The 14,323-nt window shown below is 44.8% G+C and overlaps 2 protein-coding genes across 3 annotated transcripts in view; one reads left to right on the top strand and one right to left on the bottom strand.

Moving 5' to 3' along the window:
• The window catches only part of LOC138667097 (oocyte zinc finger protein XlCOF8.4-like), a 29,479-nt gene extending 19,795 nt beyond the window's left edge, over positions 1-9,684 (bottom strand). The window contains exons 1-2 of one of the 2 annotated variants that reach the window (XM_069755403.1): positions 9,572-9,684; positions 9,271-9,415 (exon numbers count right to left, since the gene is read on the bottom strand). In XM_069755403.1, the coding sequence (XP_069611504.1) occupies positions 9,271-9,375 (105 nt within the window). In that variant the 5' untranslated portion in view covers positions 9,376-9,415; positions 9,572-9,684. The remainder of the gene's footprint in view (positions 1-9,270; positions 9,416-9,571) is intronic. The other variant, XM_069755404.1, reaches the window with a different exon arrangement.
• Positions 9,685-9,737: 53 nt separating this feature from the next.
• Positions 9,738-14,323, top strand: part of LOC138667087 (zinc finger protein OZF-like) — a 76,535-nt gene continuing 71,949 nt past the window's right edge. The window contains exon 1 of the mRNA XM_069755379.1: positions 9,738-9,822. Coding sequence (XP_069611480.1) covers positions 9,813-9,822 — 10 coding nt within the window. The 5' untranslated portion in view covers positions 9,738-9,812. The remainder of the gene's footprint in view (positions 9,823-14,323) is intronic.

Below are 14,323 nucleotides of genomic sequence, written 5' to 3'. Positions count from 1 at the left end.
TGCTTCGTGTCCCTCTTGTGCTAAGAACAAGGTTCCCCGGCAATTACCTTCCGGACTCTTACATCCGCTTCCAGTACCTTCAAGTCCTTGGCGTCATATTGCCATGGACTTTATCACGGATCTCCCTCGCTCCTCTAATTGCTCTGTTATTCTGGTGGTAGTAGATTGAATTTCCAAAATGGCCCACTTCATACCCTTATCTGGATTACCTTCTGCTCCCGAGTTGGCGAAGATCTTCATCTTTCATATCTTCCGACTTCACGGCTTTCCTCTTCATATCGTTTCGGATCGAGGAGTCCAGTTCACGGCTCGGTTTTGGAGAGCTCTGTGTGGCTTTATGAAGGTGACTCTAGATTTCTCCTCCGCTTATCATCCTCAGTCTAATGGCCAAGTGGAGCGCGTCAATCAAATTCTCACGTCCTATCTACATTTCTCCAATGCTCATCAAGATGAATGGGTTTCCTTGCTTCCATGGGCTGAATTTGCCTATAACAATCATCCTAGTGAATCTTCTTCTAAGTCTCCATTCTTTGTGGTCTTTGGGCAACACCCTGGCATTCCTGTTCCCATTTCCTGCACTTCAGGCGTACCGGCGGCTGATTCTTTGTCCCTGGAGTTCTCCAAAATTTGGCTAGAGACAAAGGAGTCGCTTTTAAAGGCTAATGATCGTATGAAAAGGTATGCAGATGAGACGTCTTGATGCCCCTCGATATCAACCAGGGGATAAGGTTTGGCTCACCTCTCGGTACATTAGGTTAAAAATCCCTTTTCTTAAACTTGGTCCTCGCTACATTGGTCCATTTGAAATTTCTAACCAAATCAATGATGTGGCATATAAGTTAAAATTACCTGCTTCTTTGCGTGTTCCTAATTCCTTTCATGTCTCGCTTCTTAAACCTGCTGTATTTAATCGTTTTCACTCATCTTCATCTTTTGTCCCATCCTATTCCTCTTCCGACGATCAATTCGAGGTGAGGGATATTTTAGCCCAAAAGATGGTTAAGGGTCGGAAGTTATTTCTAGTTGACTGGAAGGGATTTGGTCCCGAGGAGAGATCATGGGAACCTCGAGAAAACATCAATGCACCCCATATTTTGAAGAGGTTTCTTTCCAGCTCTAAAAAGAGGGGGAGTGAGAAAGGGGGTACTGTCACGATCGCCGATACTTACCTGTCCGGCCGGCGCGCTCCCGATGTCCCTCCTGCTTGTCGGCCCGGCTTCTCTGCGCGTCAGCGGTCCACGCATGCGCCTTAGGGTCTCCTCCGCCACTCTGCCTTCTGGAAGGTTGTGACCCGGTGGCTCCGCCTCCAATATGGCGGCGCCCACCGGGTATTTCTGTTCGGCGCTTCCTCAGGTAAGCGCCTGCGTATCCTCGCTGTAGCGGTTCTGCTTGTTCCAGCGTAGTATTCGGGCCCATCCTCTGGTTAACTCCCTGTGCTCCGTTCCTTCCGTGTTTCCTGGTTCCTCCGGTTCTCTGTTCCCCCTGTTTCCTTCTGACTCCTGGTTCTGCCTTCTCCTAATATTTGTATTTTTCCTTTACAGTTCTCCACCTCGTCTTCCTCAGCGTTCCTGCTCCGCTGCTTCACCCAGTCGTCCCTTTGGCTCCGGCAGTTGCGGTTCCATCCTCCTTGGGCCTGCTCCTAAGGGTACTGTCACACAGTGGCATTTTGATCGCTACGATGGCACGATTCATGACGTTCCAGCGATATATTCGTGACGTTCCAGCGATCTCGCTGTGTCTGACACGCTCCTGCGATCAGGGACCCCACTGAGAATCGTACGACGTAGCAGATCGTTTGAAACTTTCTTTCGTCGTCTAGTGTCCCGCTGTGGCGGCATGATCGCATGGTGTAACAAAGGTGTGCACGATATTGTATACGATGTGCGCATAGTAACCAACGGCTTCTACATCGCACATACGTCATGAAATTATCGCTCCAGCGTCATACATTGCAAAGTGTGACAGCAGTCTACGACGCTGGAGCGATATTGTTACGATGCTGGAGCGTCACGGATCGTGCCGTCGTAGCGATCAAAATGCCACTGTGTGACGATACACTAACACTCCCTGTATAGGGGGTGCATCCATCAGGTTTGCTCGCCCTCGGGGGCTCTGGGCCCGCGACCCAGAGGGTCCACTTTTGGGTTCACTTCATCTCTTCGTCTCACCCCCATGTAGCGTGATAGATACTGCATGTTCTCCATAACCTATTTGGATACCACGTGGGAAATTTAAGCTGATTAACTCCTTATTTAGAAATTTGGTGTGGGGGAAGCAGCATCCCCGTATTAGATTGGAGACGCTTCAGAGACCTAAGGATGAAGGAGGTTTGTCTTTGCCTAACCCTGAAATATACTTCCTGGCGGCTCAGTGCCAGCACTTAAAGGGCTGGGAGAGTGAGGCGTCTTCCAACAGTTACACAGCTGATAGAGAGAAGACAAGATGTCCTGCGGTACAGTACTTGGAAGATGGGTCTCTGGGGGCACTTGGGAAAATCTATCCTACGCTATTCCTGATATATAAATTATGGGGAAGAGTTAGACAAATTCGTGCAGTCACCCGTCTTACCAGGTTCTCCCCGCTGTGGTTTAACCCCTTCATGACCCAGCCTATTTTGACCTTAATAGAGGAAAACCGCGTGCACTATCCGGAAATGGTGCCTTAGTAGGGTCTTAGCCGTATATAGTGAAAGATAAATTTAGGCACTCAACTTAAATGGAGTTTTTTGTAATTTATTGTAGTCATCAAAATAAACGTTTCGGCCTCAATGCTTGGCCTTCTTCAGTAACAATTTCCAGGCAGCACACTGCAGCGCTAAAACATGTAAACTTGAAAACACGAAATTTGAACTGCATTACTGCACTAGAAATATGAAAAATGAGAGCTTTTAGCACATAAAAATGGCCAATTTTATGTGTACCTGGTAGCCCCTTTACGGCATCTCTCTTATACCAGGTCCTAAACTTGCCTTACCTCGCTGATACCTGGTATAAGAGAGATGCCGTAAAGGGGCTACCAGGTACATATAAAATTGGCCATTTTTATGCGCCAAAAGCTCTCATTTTTCATATTTCAAGTGCAGTTTTAGCGCTGCAGTGTGCTGCCTTATTTACTTAACTATATACGAGTTGGCGACTCTAGGTTCAACACCTGTTCACACTGAGTCTATGTTTGGATGTGCAGGTCAGGTTTTTGAAATGTATTCTTTAGCCTTCTGATCGTGCACTCCGCCTCCTAGCTTCAGGTGTTTTAATTACAGCAGGTCCAATACCCCTCCACAGAGAGAGAGAATTTTAGTCTAAGAAGAGGTTTCACATGTACCCATTCAAATGGAGACGTTTATTCTCAGCGAGGTAAGGCAAGTTTAGGACCTGGTATAAGAGAGATGCCGTAAAGGGGCTACCAGGTACACATAAAATTGGCCATTTTTATGCGCTAAAAGCTCTCATTTTTCATATTTCTAGTGCAGTAATGCAGTTCAAATTTCGTGTTTTCAAGTTTACATGTTTTAGCGCTGCAGTGTGCTGCCTTATTTACTTAACTATTTTGACCTTAATGACCTGGCCGTTTTTTGCAATTCTGACCAGTGTCCCTTTGAGGTAATAACTCAGGAATACTTCAACGGATCCTAGCGGTTCTGAGACTGTTTTTTCGTGACATATTGGGCTTCACGTTCGTGGTAAATTTAGGTTGATAATTTTTGTGTTTATTTGTGAAAAAAAAATGGAAATTTGGCTAAAATTTTGAAAAATTTCACAATTTTCAAATTTTGAATTTTTATTCTGTTAAACGAGAGAGTTATGTGACACAAAATAGTTAATAAATAACATTACCCACATGTCTACTTTACATCAGCACAATTTTGGAAACAACATTTTTTTTTGCTAGGAAGGTATAAGGGTTAAAATTTGACCAGCAATTTCATTTTTACAACGAAATTTACAAAACCATTTTTTATGGACCACCTTACATTTGAGGTCAGTTTGAGGAGTCTATATGGCTGAAAATACCCAAAAGTGACACAACTCTAAAAACTGCACCCCTTAAGGTACTCAAAACCACAATCAAGAAGTTTATTAACCCTTCAGGTGCTTCACAGCAGCAGAAGCAACATGGAAGGAAAAAAGAACATTTAACTTTTTAGTCACAAAAATGATCTTTTAGCAACAATTTTTTAATTTTCCCAAGGGTAAAAAGAGAAACTGGACCCCAAAAGTTATTGTACAATTTGTCCTGAGTACTCCGATACTCCATATGTGGAGGGGGGGGGAAAACCACTGTTTGGGCACACGACAGGGAAGGAGCACCATTTGACTTTTTCAATTAAAAATTGGCTCCAATCTTTAGCGGACACCATGTCGCGTTTGGAGAGCCCCTGTGTGCCTAAACATTGGAGCTTCCCCACAAGTGACCCCATTTTGGAAACTAGACCCCCCCCAAGGAGCTTATCTAGATGCATACTGAGCACTTTGAACCCCCAGGTGCTTCACAAATTGATGCGTAAAAATGAAAAAGTACTTTTTTTTTTTCACAAAAAAATTATTTTAGCCTCAATTTGTTCATTTCCACATGTGCAACAGGATAAAATGGATCCAAAAATGTGTTGGGCAATTTCTCCTGAGTACACTGATACCTCATATGTGGTCACAATCCACTGTTTGTGCACACGGCAAGGCTCGGAAGGGAAGGAGCGCCATTTGACTTTTGAATGAAAAATTAGCTCCAATCGTTAGCGGACACCATGTCGCGTTTGGAGAGCCCCTGTGTGCCTAAACATTGGAGCTTCCCCACATGTGACCCCATTTTGGAAACTAGACCTCCCATGGAACTAATCTAGATGTGCGGTGACCACTTTAAACCCCCAAGTGCTTCATAGAAGTTTATAACGCAGAGCCGTGAAAATAAAAAAATCATTTTTCTTTCCCCAAAAATTTTTTAACCCGCAATTTTTTATTTTCATAAGAGTAACAGGAGAAATTGGACCCCAAAAGTTGTTGTCCAGTTTGTCCTGAGTACGCTGATACCCCATATGTAAGGGGGGGGGGGGGGAACCACTGTTTGGGCACACGTTGGGGCTCGGAAGGGAAGTAGTGACGTTTTGGAATGCAGACTTTGATGGAATGGTCAGCGGGCGTCAGGTTGCGTTTGCAGAGCCCCTGATGTGCCTAAACAGTAGAAACCCCCATAAGTGACCCCATTTTGGAAACTAGACCCCCCAAGGAACTTATCTAGATATGTCGTGAGCACTTTGAACCCCCAGGTGCGTCACAGAAGTTTACAACGCAGAGCCGTGAAAATAAAAAATCATTTTTCTTTCCTCAAAAATGATGTTTTAGCAAGCATTTTTTTATTTTCACAAGGGTAACACAAGAAATTGGACCCCAATAGTTGTTGCCCAGTTTGTCCCGAGTATGCTGGTACCCCATATGTGGGGGTAAACCACTGTTTGGGCGCACGTCGGGGCTCGGAAGGGAGGGAGCACCATTTGACTTTTTGAACGCAAGATTGGCTGGAATCAATGGTGGTGTCATGTTGCGCTTGGAGACCCCTGATATGCCTAAACAGTGGAAACCCCTCAATTGTAACTCCAACACTAACCCCAACACACCCCTAACCCTAATCCCAACCCTAACCCCAAAACACCCCTAACCACAACCCTAACCCCAACACACCCCTAACCCTAATCCCAACCCTAATCCCAACCCTAACCACAACACACCCCTAACCACAACACACCCCTAACCACAACACACCCCTAACCACAAGCCTAATCTTAACCCTATTTCCAACCCTAGCCCTAATTCCAACCCTAACTGTAATTCCAACCCTAACCCTATAGCTATGTGCCCACGTAGCGGATTCGTGTGAAATTTTTCCGCATCTTTTTTGAAAAATCTGCAGGTAAAATGCACTGCACCGCAGATTTCCAGTGTTTTTTGTGCCGATTTCCCCTGCGGATTCCTATTGAGGAACAGGTGTAAAACGCTGCGGAATCCACACAAATAATTGACATGCTGCGGAAAATATAACGCAGCGTTTCCGCGCGGTACTTTCCGCACCATGGGCAGAGCGGATTTGGTTTTCCATAGGTTTACATGGAACTGTAAACCTGATGGAAAACTGCTACGAATCCGCAGCGGCCAATCTGCTGCGGATCCACAGCCAAATCCGCACCGTGTGCACATAGCCTAATTCTAAGGGTATGTGCACACGCTGCGGAAAACGCTGCGGATCCGCAGCTGCGGGTCCGAAGCAGTTTCCCATGAGTTTACAGTTCAATGTAAACCTATGGATAACAAAAAACGCTGTGCACATGCTGCGGAAAAAACTGCGCGGAAACGCAGCGGTTTAAATTCCGTAGCATGTCACTTCTTTCTGCGGATTCCGCAGCGGTTTTACAACTGCTCCAATAGAAAATCGCAGTTGTAAAACCGCAGTGAAATCCGCAGAAAAAACCGCGGTAAATCCGTGATACATCCGCAGCGGTTTTGTACTGCAGATTTATCAAATCCGCTGCAGAAAAATCCGCAGAGGACCAGAATACGTGTGCACATAGCCTTACCCTAACTATAACCCTAGCCCTAACCCTAGTGGAAAAATAAAAGTGAATATATTTTCTTTATTTTACTATTGTCCCTACCTATGGGGGTGATAAAGGGGGGGGGGGGGGTTCATTTACTATTTTTTTTTTATTTTGATCACTGTGATAAAACCTATCACAGTGATCAAAATGTACATGGAACGAATCTGCCGGCCGGTAGATTCGGCGGGCACATGCGCATTTTGGAAGATGGCGGGGCCCATGGAGAAGACGGACGGACACCGTGAGGCTCGGTAAGTATGAGGGGGTGGGATCGGAGCACAGGGGGAGCGGACAGGAGGACGGAGGGGAACGGACCACAGAACGGAGGACTCGGGAGAAGATCGGTGGCGGGGGGCAGATCAGGGTTTCCAGCCATGGCCGATGATATTGCAGCATCGGCCATGGCTGATTTGTAATATTTCACCACTTTTCATAGGTGAAATATTACAAATTGCTCTGATTGGCTGTTCAACTTTCAAATCAGAGCGATTGTAGCCACGTGGGGGCAAAGCCACCCCCCTGGGCTAAAGTACCACTCCTCCTGTCCCTGCAGATCTGGTGAAATTGGAGTTAACCTTTTCACCCGATCTGCAGAGACGCGATCATTTTGTGACACAGCATATGCGTCACAGGTCGGATTGGCACCGACTTTCATGACGCATACGCTGTGTCACAGGTCGGTTAATAATTTACCGGAGTTTGTGGCAATGAGAGGTTTACCAGAATGGCAGGCCAGGGGGATACAATATGTCTATCAGGTTATAGAGCGGCAAGAGCTGAAATCCTTTTCCCAGCTACAATCGGAATTTGGTATTAGTTATTCTGGGGGATATCAATATGCACAGGTGAAACATGCGTTTAATGCCCAGAAAAGGGAAGACGGTTTTAAAATTCAAGGCGATTTAGTGTTGGAGTATGTGTGTGGAGAGGGGGCAACGAGAGGGGTTATTTCCTCCTTGTACAGAGACCTACTACATACTCATTTACTGGATTTCCCGATTGGCGCTAGAACTAAATGGGAGAGAGAATTGGGCCATTTAGAGGATGAAACATGGATGTCTGTTAGAATGGATACCAAAACTGTCACTGAATGAACCATATAGACTGTCGCAGCTTTATATCCTACATAAAGTGTATAGATCTCCAGATGTCTTGTATAAGGCCGGATTGCGGTCTGACTCGGAGTGCCCTAGGTGCAGGAATGACAATGCTGGACTGCTTCACATGCTATGGACGTGTCCGAGGTTGGCTGCTTTCTGGTTGGTGATTATCAGTCGAATAGAGGGGGCTTATAGATGTGTGGTCCCAAGGGAACAGGTTGTGTGTTTGTGGAAAAAGTAGAGGAGATAAGAGTAGATAACAATTTGAAGATAGCAATTGCTAGACTATTGTACATGGCTTGGAAGGTCATAGCAAGAAACTGGATAAAAGGATCCACCTTCGAGAGGTGAATACCTTTAATACGTGAAACATGTTATTACTCTAGAAAAAGGGGTTTACCAGAATAGAGGGAAAGTGGAGTTTTATGATAAATTGTGGACGCCTTGGCTGGAATTGGGGTAGGGGAGGGATGAGGGAAGAACGTCCTGGGCAGTTTTTTCCTGTTGGAATGTATGTTTATAAGGGAACAGTCGGAGTCATCACATAATACTAAAGTATATGCCTGTATATGATATGCTAAGGGAAGAGCATGAGCTGTCTAAATGGGGAGAAAAGGGGGGGGGATTGGTAATGTTGGAATATATTGTGAGTGTGGGGGGGAATCTTTTCAAAATCCCTGTATTGTTCTGAAATGTTTATTGTGATTTCATACTTAATAAAAATCTATTTAAGTTTTAAAAAAAAATAAAAATTGCACTGTGACTTTTACAGGTTCATTGTACTTTGATGTGGTCTGAGGTGACAAGTCAGTCAAGAGTCAAGACAAAAGGTCACTTACTCCCCATCAGACCATCCTAGCAGGCTGACAGATGCTCAGTTGACTCATTCTGCAACCTGCAATAACAGTGCAATAAAGATGATATAAGAAGCAAATGTTAATTATTTTTTTTTACGAAACCCAGTTATAAAAATCAATTTTTGACACAATCACATGCAGTTAAGAAAAAATGTCCACAAAGGTAGTCAACCTTTTGCAGACAATTTTCTTTTCTTACTTAAAAGCATGAATTTTGGGATGATTATTTTTGCTAATGAGTTTCATTAAAAAAAAAACGGATATCAATAGCTTCCGCTTTGCACTGTCAATTGTTGGCTGCAGAATGAGTTAACTGAAATCTGTCAGAGATCATTTGGAGGGTTTGGCAGCAGAGCTGGTCTTTTCTTCTGAGCTCCTATCAGCTGATTTATGACTACAGGCCACATCAGGGACAAAAAGAGTCTGTAAAAGCAAAACAGTGCAACATTCTTAATGAAAGTCAATTGCAAAAATATTGTTTAGCCTCAAATAAATGCATTTAAGAAGAAAACAACACAGAAAAATCATCACCATACATGGACAACCCTTAGCAAACGGACGGCACGCGGGCATGGACATGGGATGTGTGAACGCAGCCTTACTCGTAACTGCACTTGGTGACATGATGACAGAAGCCCGAGGAGGATGGCACAAAGCCACTCTGGCCATGGCAGCAGCAATTATGCCCCCGCCGTCCCCAGAAAAATGGACACCTAGAGCGGTCACTCACCTCTCCAGTCAGCAAACACATGATCTCCAGGCTGAGGCCAAATATCCTCTCAGCCATATCCCTCCTGTCCTTCTCCATCTTCCCTGAGGAAGCCATGGCATCCATAGGGTCTCACTTTGGCATGTGTAAGTAATGCGCTGCCTTCCTGAAGAAAATTAAAACAAGAGTTTAATAAATGTGAGTGGCAAAAACATAACTGGTTCTGCTGAGTGGCCCACGCACAATACTACATAATAACGAGGTGAAACCCACTTCCCATGCTCTGTATAGTGACAACACGGGTATAAAAGAAGACAAGTACCGGAGTCACCTGGCGCAGTTCACATGGGCTGCGGCTTCCTTCCTTTATCACCCATCGGTGACATGAACAAGACGTCCAAAAGAGGAAAACAACCACTTCCGGTGTGCCGGTGTTTCATTTCCGTTTTTGCGCTCCGCGCTGCTGACTATGCGTTCCGGCGCACTTCTGGTTTTTGCAGCACTCTGGATTCCCACGCTTTGGGTTCCGCGTGTTCTTTATTCCCACAGGAGCATCGCTATGTATGAGGCGAGGTAATTCCGAAGAGTTGGTCTCTAAAAAGCCGCTGGGATCAGTAGTGTGTGCGGACTCGTAGTAATCACAGAAGGAAATGGGCGAAAGAGTTAATTTCTATACTGTAATGTGTGACTATACGCTGCTACATGGAGCGTGCCTTGTGTGCTGTGGGGGGGACTCGTGGGCCCCCAAGTGCTAGTTGCTATAGTGACCAGACCTGCAGGGTAATGGCGGGGACACTTAGCTTGTACAGATCACCTGCTCAAATCCAGGCGGCCTTATTGGAAACTGAATGCCACAGAAAACTGGAGTGCACAGAGGTTCTCCACAGAGGGTTTCACACACACTCGTGTATATACATAGCAATGTATGTGACTGGAGAGTACACACTCCTCGTCCTCAGGGAAAAGACCCCTTATTGCTTATATGTACACTCATCACATACTTGTATATATACCTTCCTTACAGAGAAGAACCTGTGTGTGTGTGTGTATATATATATATATATATATATACACTAGATGGTGGCCCGATTCTAACGCAGCGGGTATTAATCTAGAATATGCATGTCCACGTAGTATATTGCCCAGTGACTTAGTATATTCCCCAGCCCACGTAGTATATTGCCCAGCCACGTAGTATATTGCCCAGTCACGTAGTATATTGCCTAGTTACGTAGTATACAGCACAGAGCCACGTAGCACACTGCCCATTCACGTAGTATATTGCCCAGCTACGTATGTAACAGGTTAAAAAATAAAAAAGAAACATATACTCACCTTCCGAAGGCCCCTTGAAGTCCTGGTGCCTGTGTGCGGTGCACACGGCAGCTTCCGGTCCCAGGGTTGGCATGAGCACAGGACCTGTGATGACGTTGCGGTCACATGACCGTGACGTCATGGAAGGTCTTTCTCACATAGCATCCTTGCCACCGGAACCTGCCACTTGCACTGCTGAGGAGAGGGCGACGTCGAAGGGTGAGAATAACCTTTTTTTTTATTATTATTATTATTTGTAACATTAGATCTTTTTACTATTGACGCTGCATACACAGCATCAATAGTAAAAAGTTGGTCACACAGGGTTAATAGCTGCGTTAATGGAGTGCGTTACACCGTGGCATAACGCGGTCCATTAACGCTGCCATTAACCCTGTGTGAGGGATGACTGGAGAGGAGTATGGAGCGGGCACTGACTGTATATTGCCCAGCCACGTATGTAACAGGTGAAAAAATAAAAAAGAAACATATACTCACCTTCCAAGGGCCCCTTGTAGTCCTGTCGCCTGTGTGCGGTGCACGCGGCAGCTTCCGTTCCCAGGGTTGGTATGAGCGCAGGACCTGTGATGATATCGCGGTCACATGACCGTGACGTCATGGCAGGTCCTTCTTGCATAGCATCCTTGGCACCGGAGCCTGCCGCTTGCACTGCCGAGGAGAGGGCGACGTCGGAGGGTGAGAATAACGTTTTTTTTAAAATTATTATTATTTGTAACATTAGATCTTTTTACTATTGATGCTGCGTATGCGTAAGTTGGTCACACAGGGTTAATAGCTGCGTAAACGGAGTGCGTTACACCACGGCATAACGCGGTCCATTAACGCTGCCATTAACCCTGTGTGAGGGCTGACTGGAGGGGAGTATGGAGCGGGGACGGGGAGGAAGGAGCGGCCATTTGTGCCCTTCGCTGATTGGTCGTGGGTGTTTTGCCATGACCAATCAGCGACTTGGATTTCCATGACAGACAGAGGCCGCGACCAATGAATATCTGTGACAGACAGACAGAAAGACGGAAGTGACCCTTAGACAATTATATAGTGTACACACACACACATACAGACATGTACGGTGGTATGAGAACAGTGTTTGCCCCCTTCCTGATTTCCTATTTTTCTGCATGTTTGTGACACTTAAATGTTTCACGTCACAAAATAAATTTAAATATTAAACAAAGAGAACACAAGTAAACGCAAAATGCAGTTTTTAAATGAAGGCCTTTATTATTAAGGGAAAAAGGAATCCAAACCTACAAGACCCTGTGTGAAAAAATGAAATTCCTCTAAACCTAATAACTGGTTGAGCCACCCTTAGCAGGAACAACTGCAGTCAAGCATTTGTGCTAATTGGCAATGAGTCTTTTACAATGCTCTGGAGGACTTTTGGCCCATTCATCTTTACAAAATTGTTGTAATGCAGCCACAGTGAAGGTTTTCGAAGCATGAACCACTTTTTTAATGTCATGCCACGGTATCTCAATCGGATTAAGGTCTGGACTTTGACTAGGCTACTCCAAAGTCTTAATTTTGTTTTGCTTAAGCCAGAGGTGGACTTGCTGGTGTGTTTTGGATAATTGTTTGGTGGCATAACTGAAGTGCGCGTCAGCTTGAGGTCACAATGAGATGGCCGGACATTCACCTTCAGGATTTTTTGGTTGAACCAGAATTTATGGTTTCATTTACCACAGCAAGTCTTCCAGGTCTTGAAGCAGCAAAACAGCCCCGAACCATCACACTACCACCACATTTTCCTGTTGGCATGATGTTCCTTTTCTGAATGCTGTGTTACTTTTACGCAAGATGTAGTTGGACATACACCTTCCAAAAAGTTAATCTTTTGTCTTGTCAGTCCACAGAGTATTCTTTAAAAAGTCTTTGCAATCATCAAAATGTTTTCTGGCAAAACTGAGACAAACTTTTATGTTCTTATTGCTCGGCAGTGGCTTTTGTCTTGGAACTCTGCCTTGCAGGCCACTTTTGCCCAGTCTCTTTCTTATGGTGGAGTCATGACATGACCTTAAATGAGGCTAGCGAGTCCTGCAGTTCTTTGGCTGTTGTTTTGGGGTCTTTTGTGACCTCTTGGGTGAGTTGTCGCTGTGCTCTTGGGGTAATTTTGGTCGGCCAGCCAATCCTGGGAATGTTCACCACTGTTATATGATTTCATTTGTGAATATTAGCTCTCACTGTGATTTGCTGGAGTCCCAAAGCTTTAGAAATGGCTTTATAACATTCTCCAAAGACATACTGATACAGAATTTAGATTGTGAGCCCCATCGGGGACAGTGATGATAATGTGTTAAAACTGTAAAGTGCTGCGGAATATATTAGCGTTATATAAAAATAAATATTATTTTTCAGACTGATAGATCTCAATTACTTTGTTTCTCATTTGTTGCTGAATTTCTTAAAATTGCAGCATGATGTCTAGCTTTTGAGGATCTTTTGGTCTACCTCACTTTGTCAGGCCAGGCAGGTCCTATTTAAGTGATTTCTTGATTGAAAACAGGTGTGGCTAGGGAAATTGAACTCAGCATCACAAAGATGTGATAAACCACAATTAATGTATGTTTTAGGCTATGTGCACACGTATTCTGGTCCACTGCGGATTTTTCCGCAGCGGATTTGATAAATCCGCATGTTCTGTCCCCACATGAGGCGAATGGAGGTGTGGTTGATTAATAAGTGTTGTGAGAGAGAAACGTACCTCCGTATTTCTTCGATGTGAGGCAGACAGGACCAATGCTGCTCAGCATCTGAAGAGATGATGCACTCCAGGGATTGTGTAATCCAGACTTGTTTATTTTGTAGATCTGGACATACAGCGTATAACTGGTAATACAGAACTTCTCCAGAAATGCAGGGTAGACAGGGTACAATAAGATGTAGCACCAAGTGTGTCTGCAAGTGTGAGCAGCATGAGAGAGTGGTCGAAAGACTGATGCCTTCCTAAGCCCAGTTCAAAAGCACGTCCTCTCACAACAGAAAGTAAACTGGAAATGGCTGCCAGAGGAAGAGAAGATTTGACCCCTGAACCGGATGTAAGACATGCCCACAAGAAATACATGAAAAACAAGCTGCCATACAGAAAAAGGCCATTGGGTGGCAGCAGAGTAAAATATAACAACATACATGGAAACTGAGGAATATACATGGAACAGCACACTCCCCGTCTGAAATTCCGAAAGGGATTTCACTATATTAATGTCCGTGAAATAAAGTCCAACAACCTAGAAAATGAAACCAAACATGCATGCAATGCAACAACAACAACTTTAAACAAGATAAACATTAAGCCAGTTTCTGAGATAATCCAAAGGAAACCCCATCTTCGGATCAGAGAAGCCGCACTAGGCCAAACTATCTCTGACCCACTGTAATCCAATGGGTAAAGTACTAGTGCAGTGTTCTGTTGGTAGTTTATCCTACCGGAATGTCCTCGATAGTGAGTATTTTTTGGCAGACGTGCCAACCATGACAGTCTTTGTCTCCATGTGGCTTGTGATAAGATCTCACAATGTGGACTAACCTTGCAATAGTCTTAATGAGTTTCATCCAATTGGAGAAGCGTTCAAAGCGCTGACAACCGAGGGTGGAGGTTCGTTTAGCGTTCGTGGCCAGAGCACTGACCTCGGAGTGGACTTCTGGATCATCGTCCGGATCCTGGATGCTGAAGACTTCCTGAACACATTCACTTCCCTTCTGTTCCAGCAGAAACTTTGGACCTGAAAGCCAAGAAGAGTTA

This window comes from Ranitomeya imitator, chromosome 2 (assembly GCF_032444005.1).
Source record: "Ranitomeya imitator isolate aRanImi1 chromosome 2, aRanImi1.pri, whole genome shotgun sequence".
NCBI classification, from domain to species: domain Eukaryota; kingdom Metazoa; phylum Chordata; class Amphibia; order Anura; family Dendrobatidae; genus Ranitomeya; species Ranitomeya imitator.
This window is presented reverse-complemented; position numbering and strand designations above follow the sequence as displayed.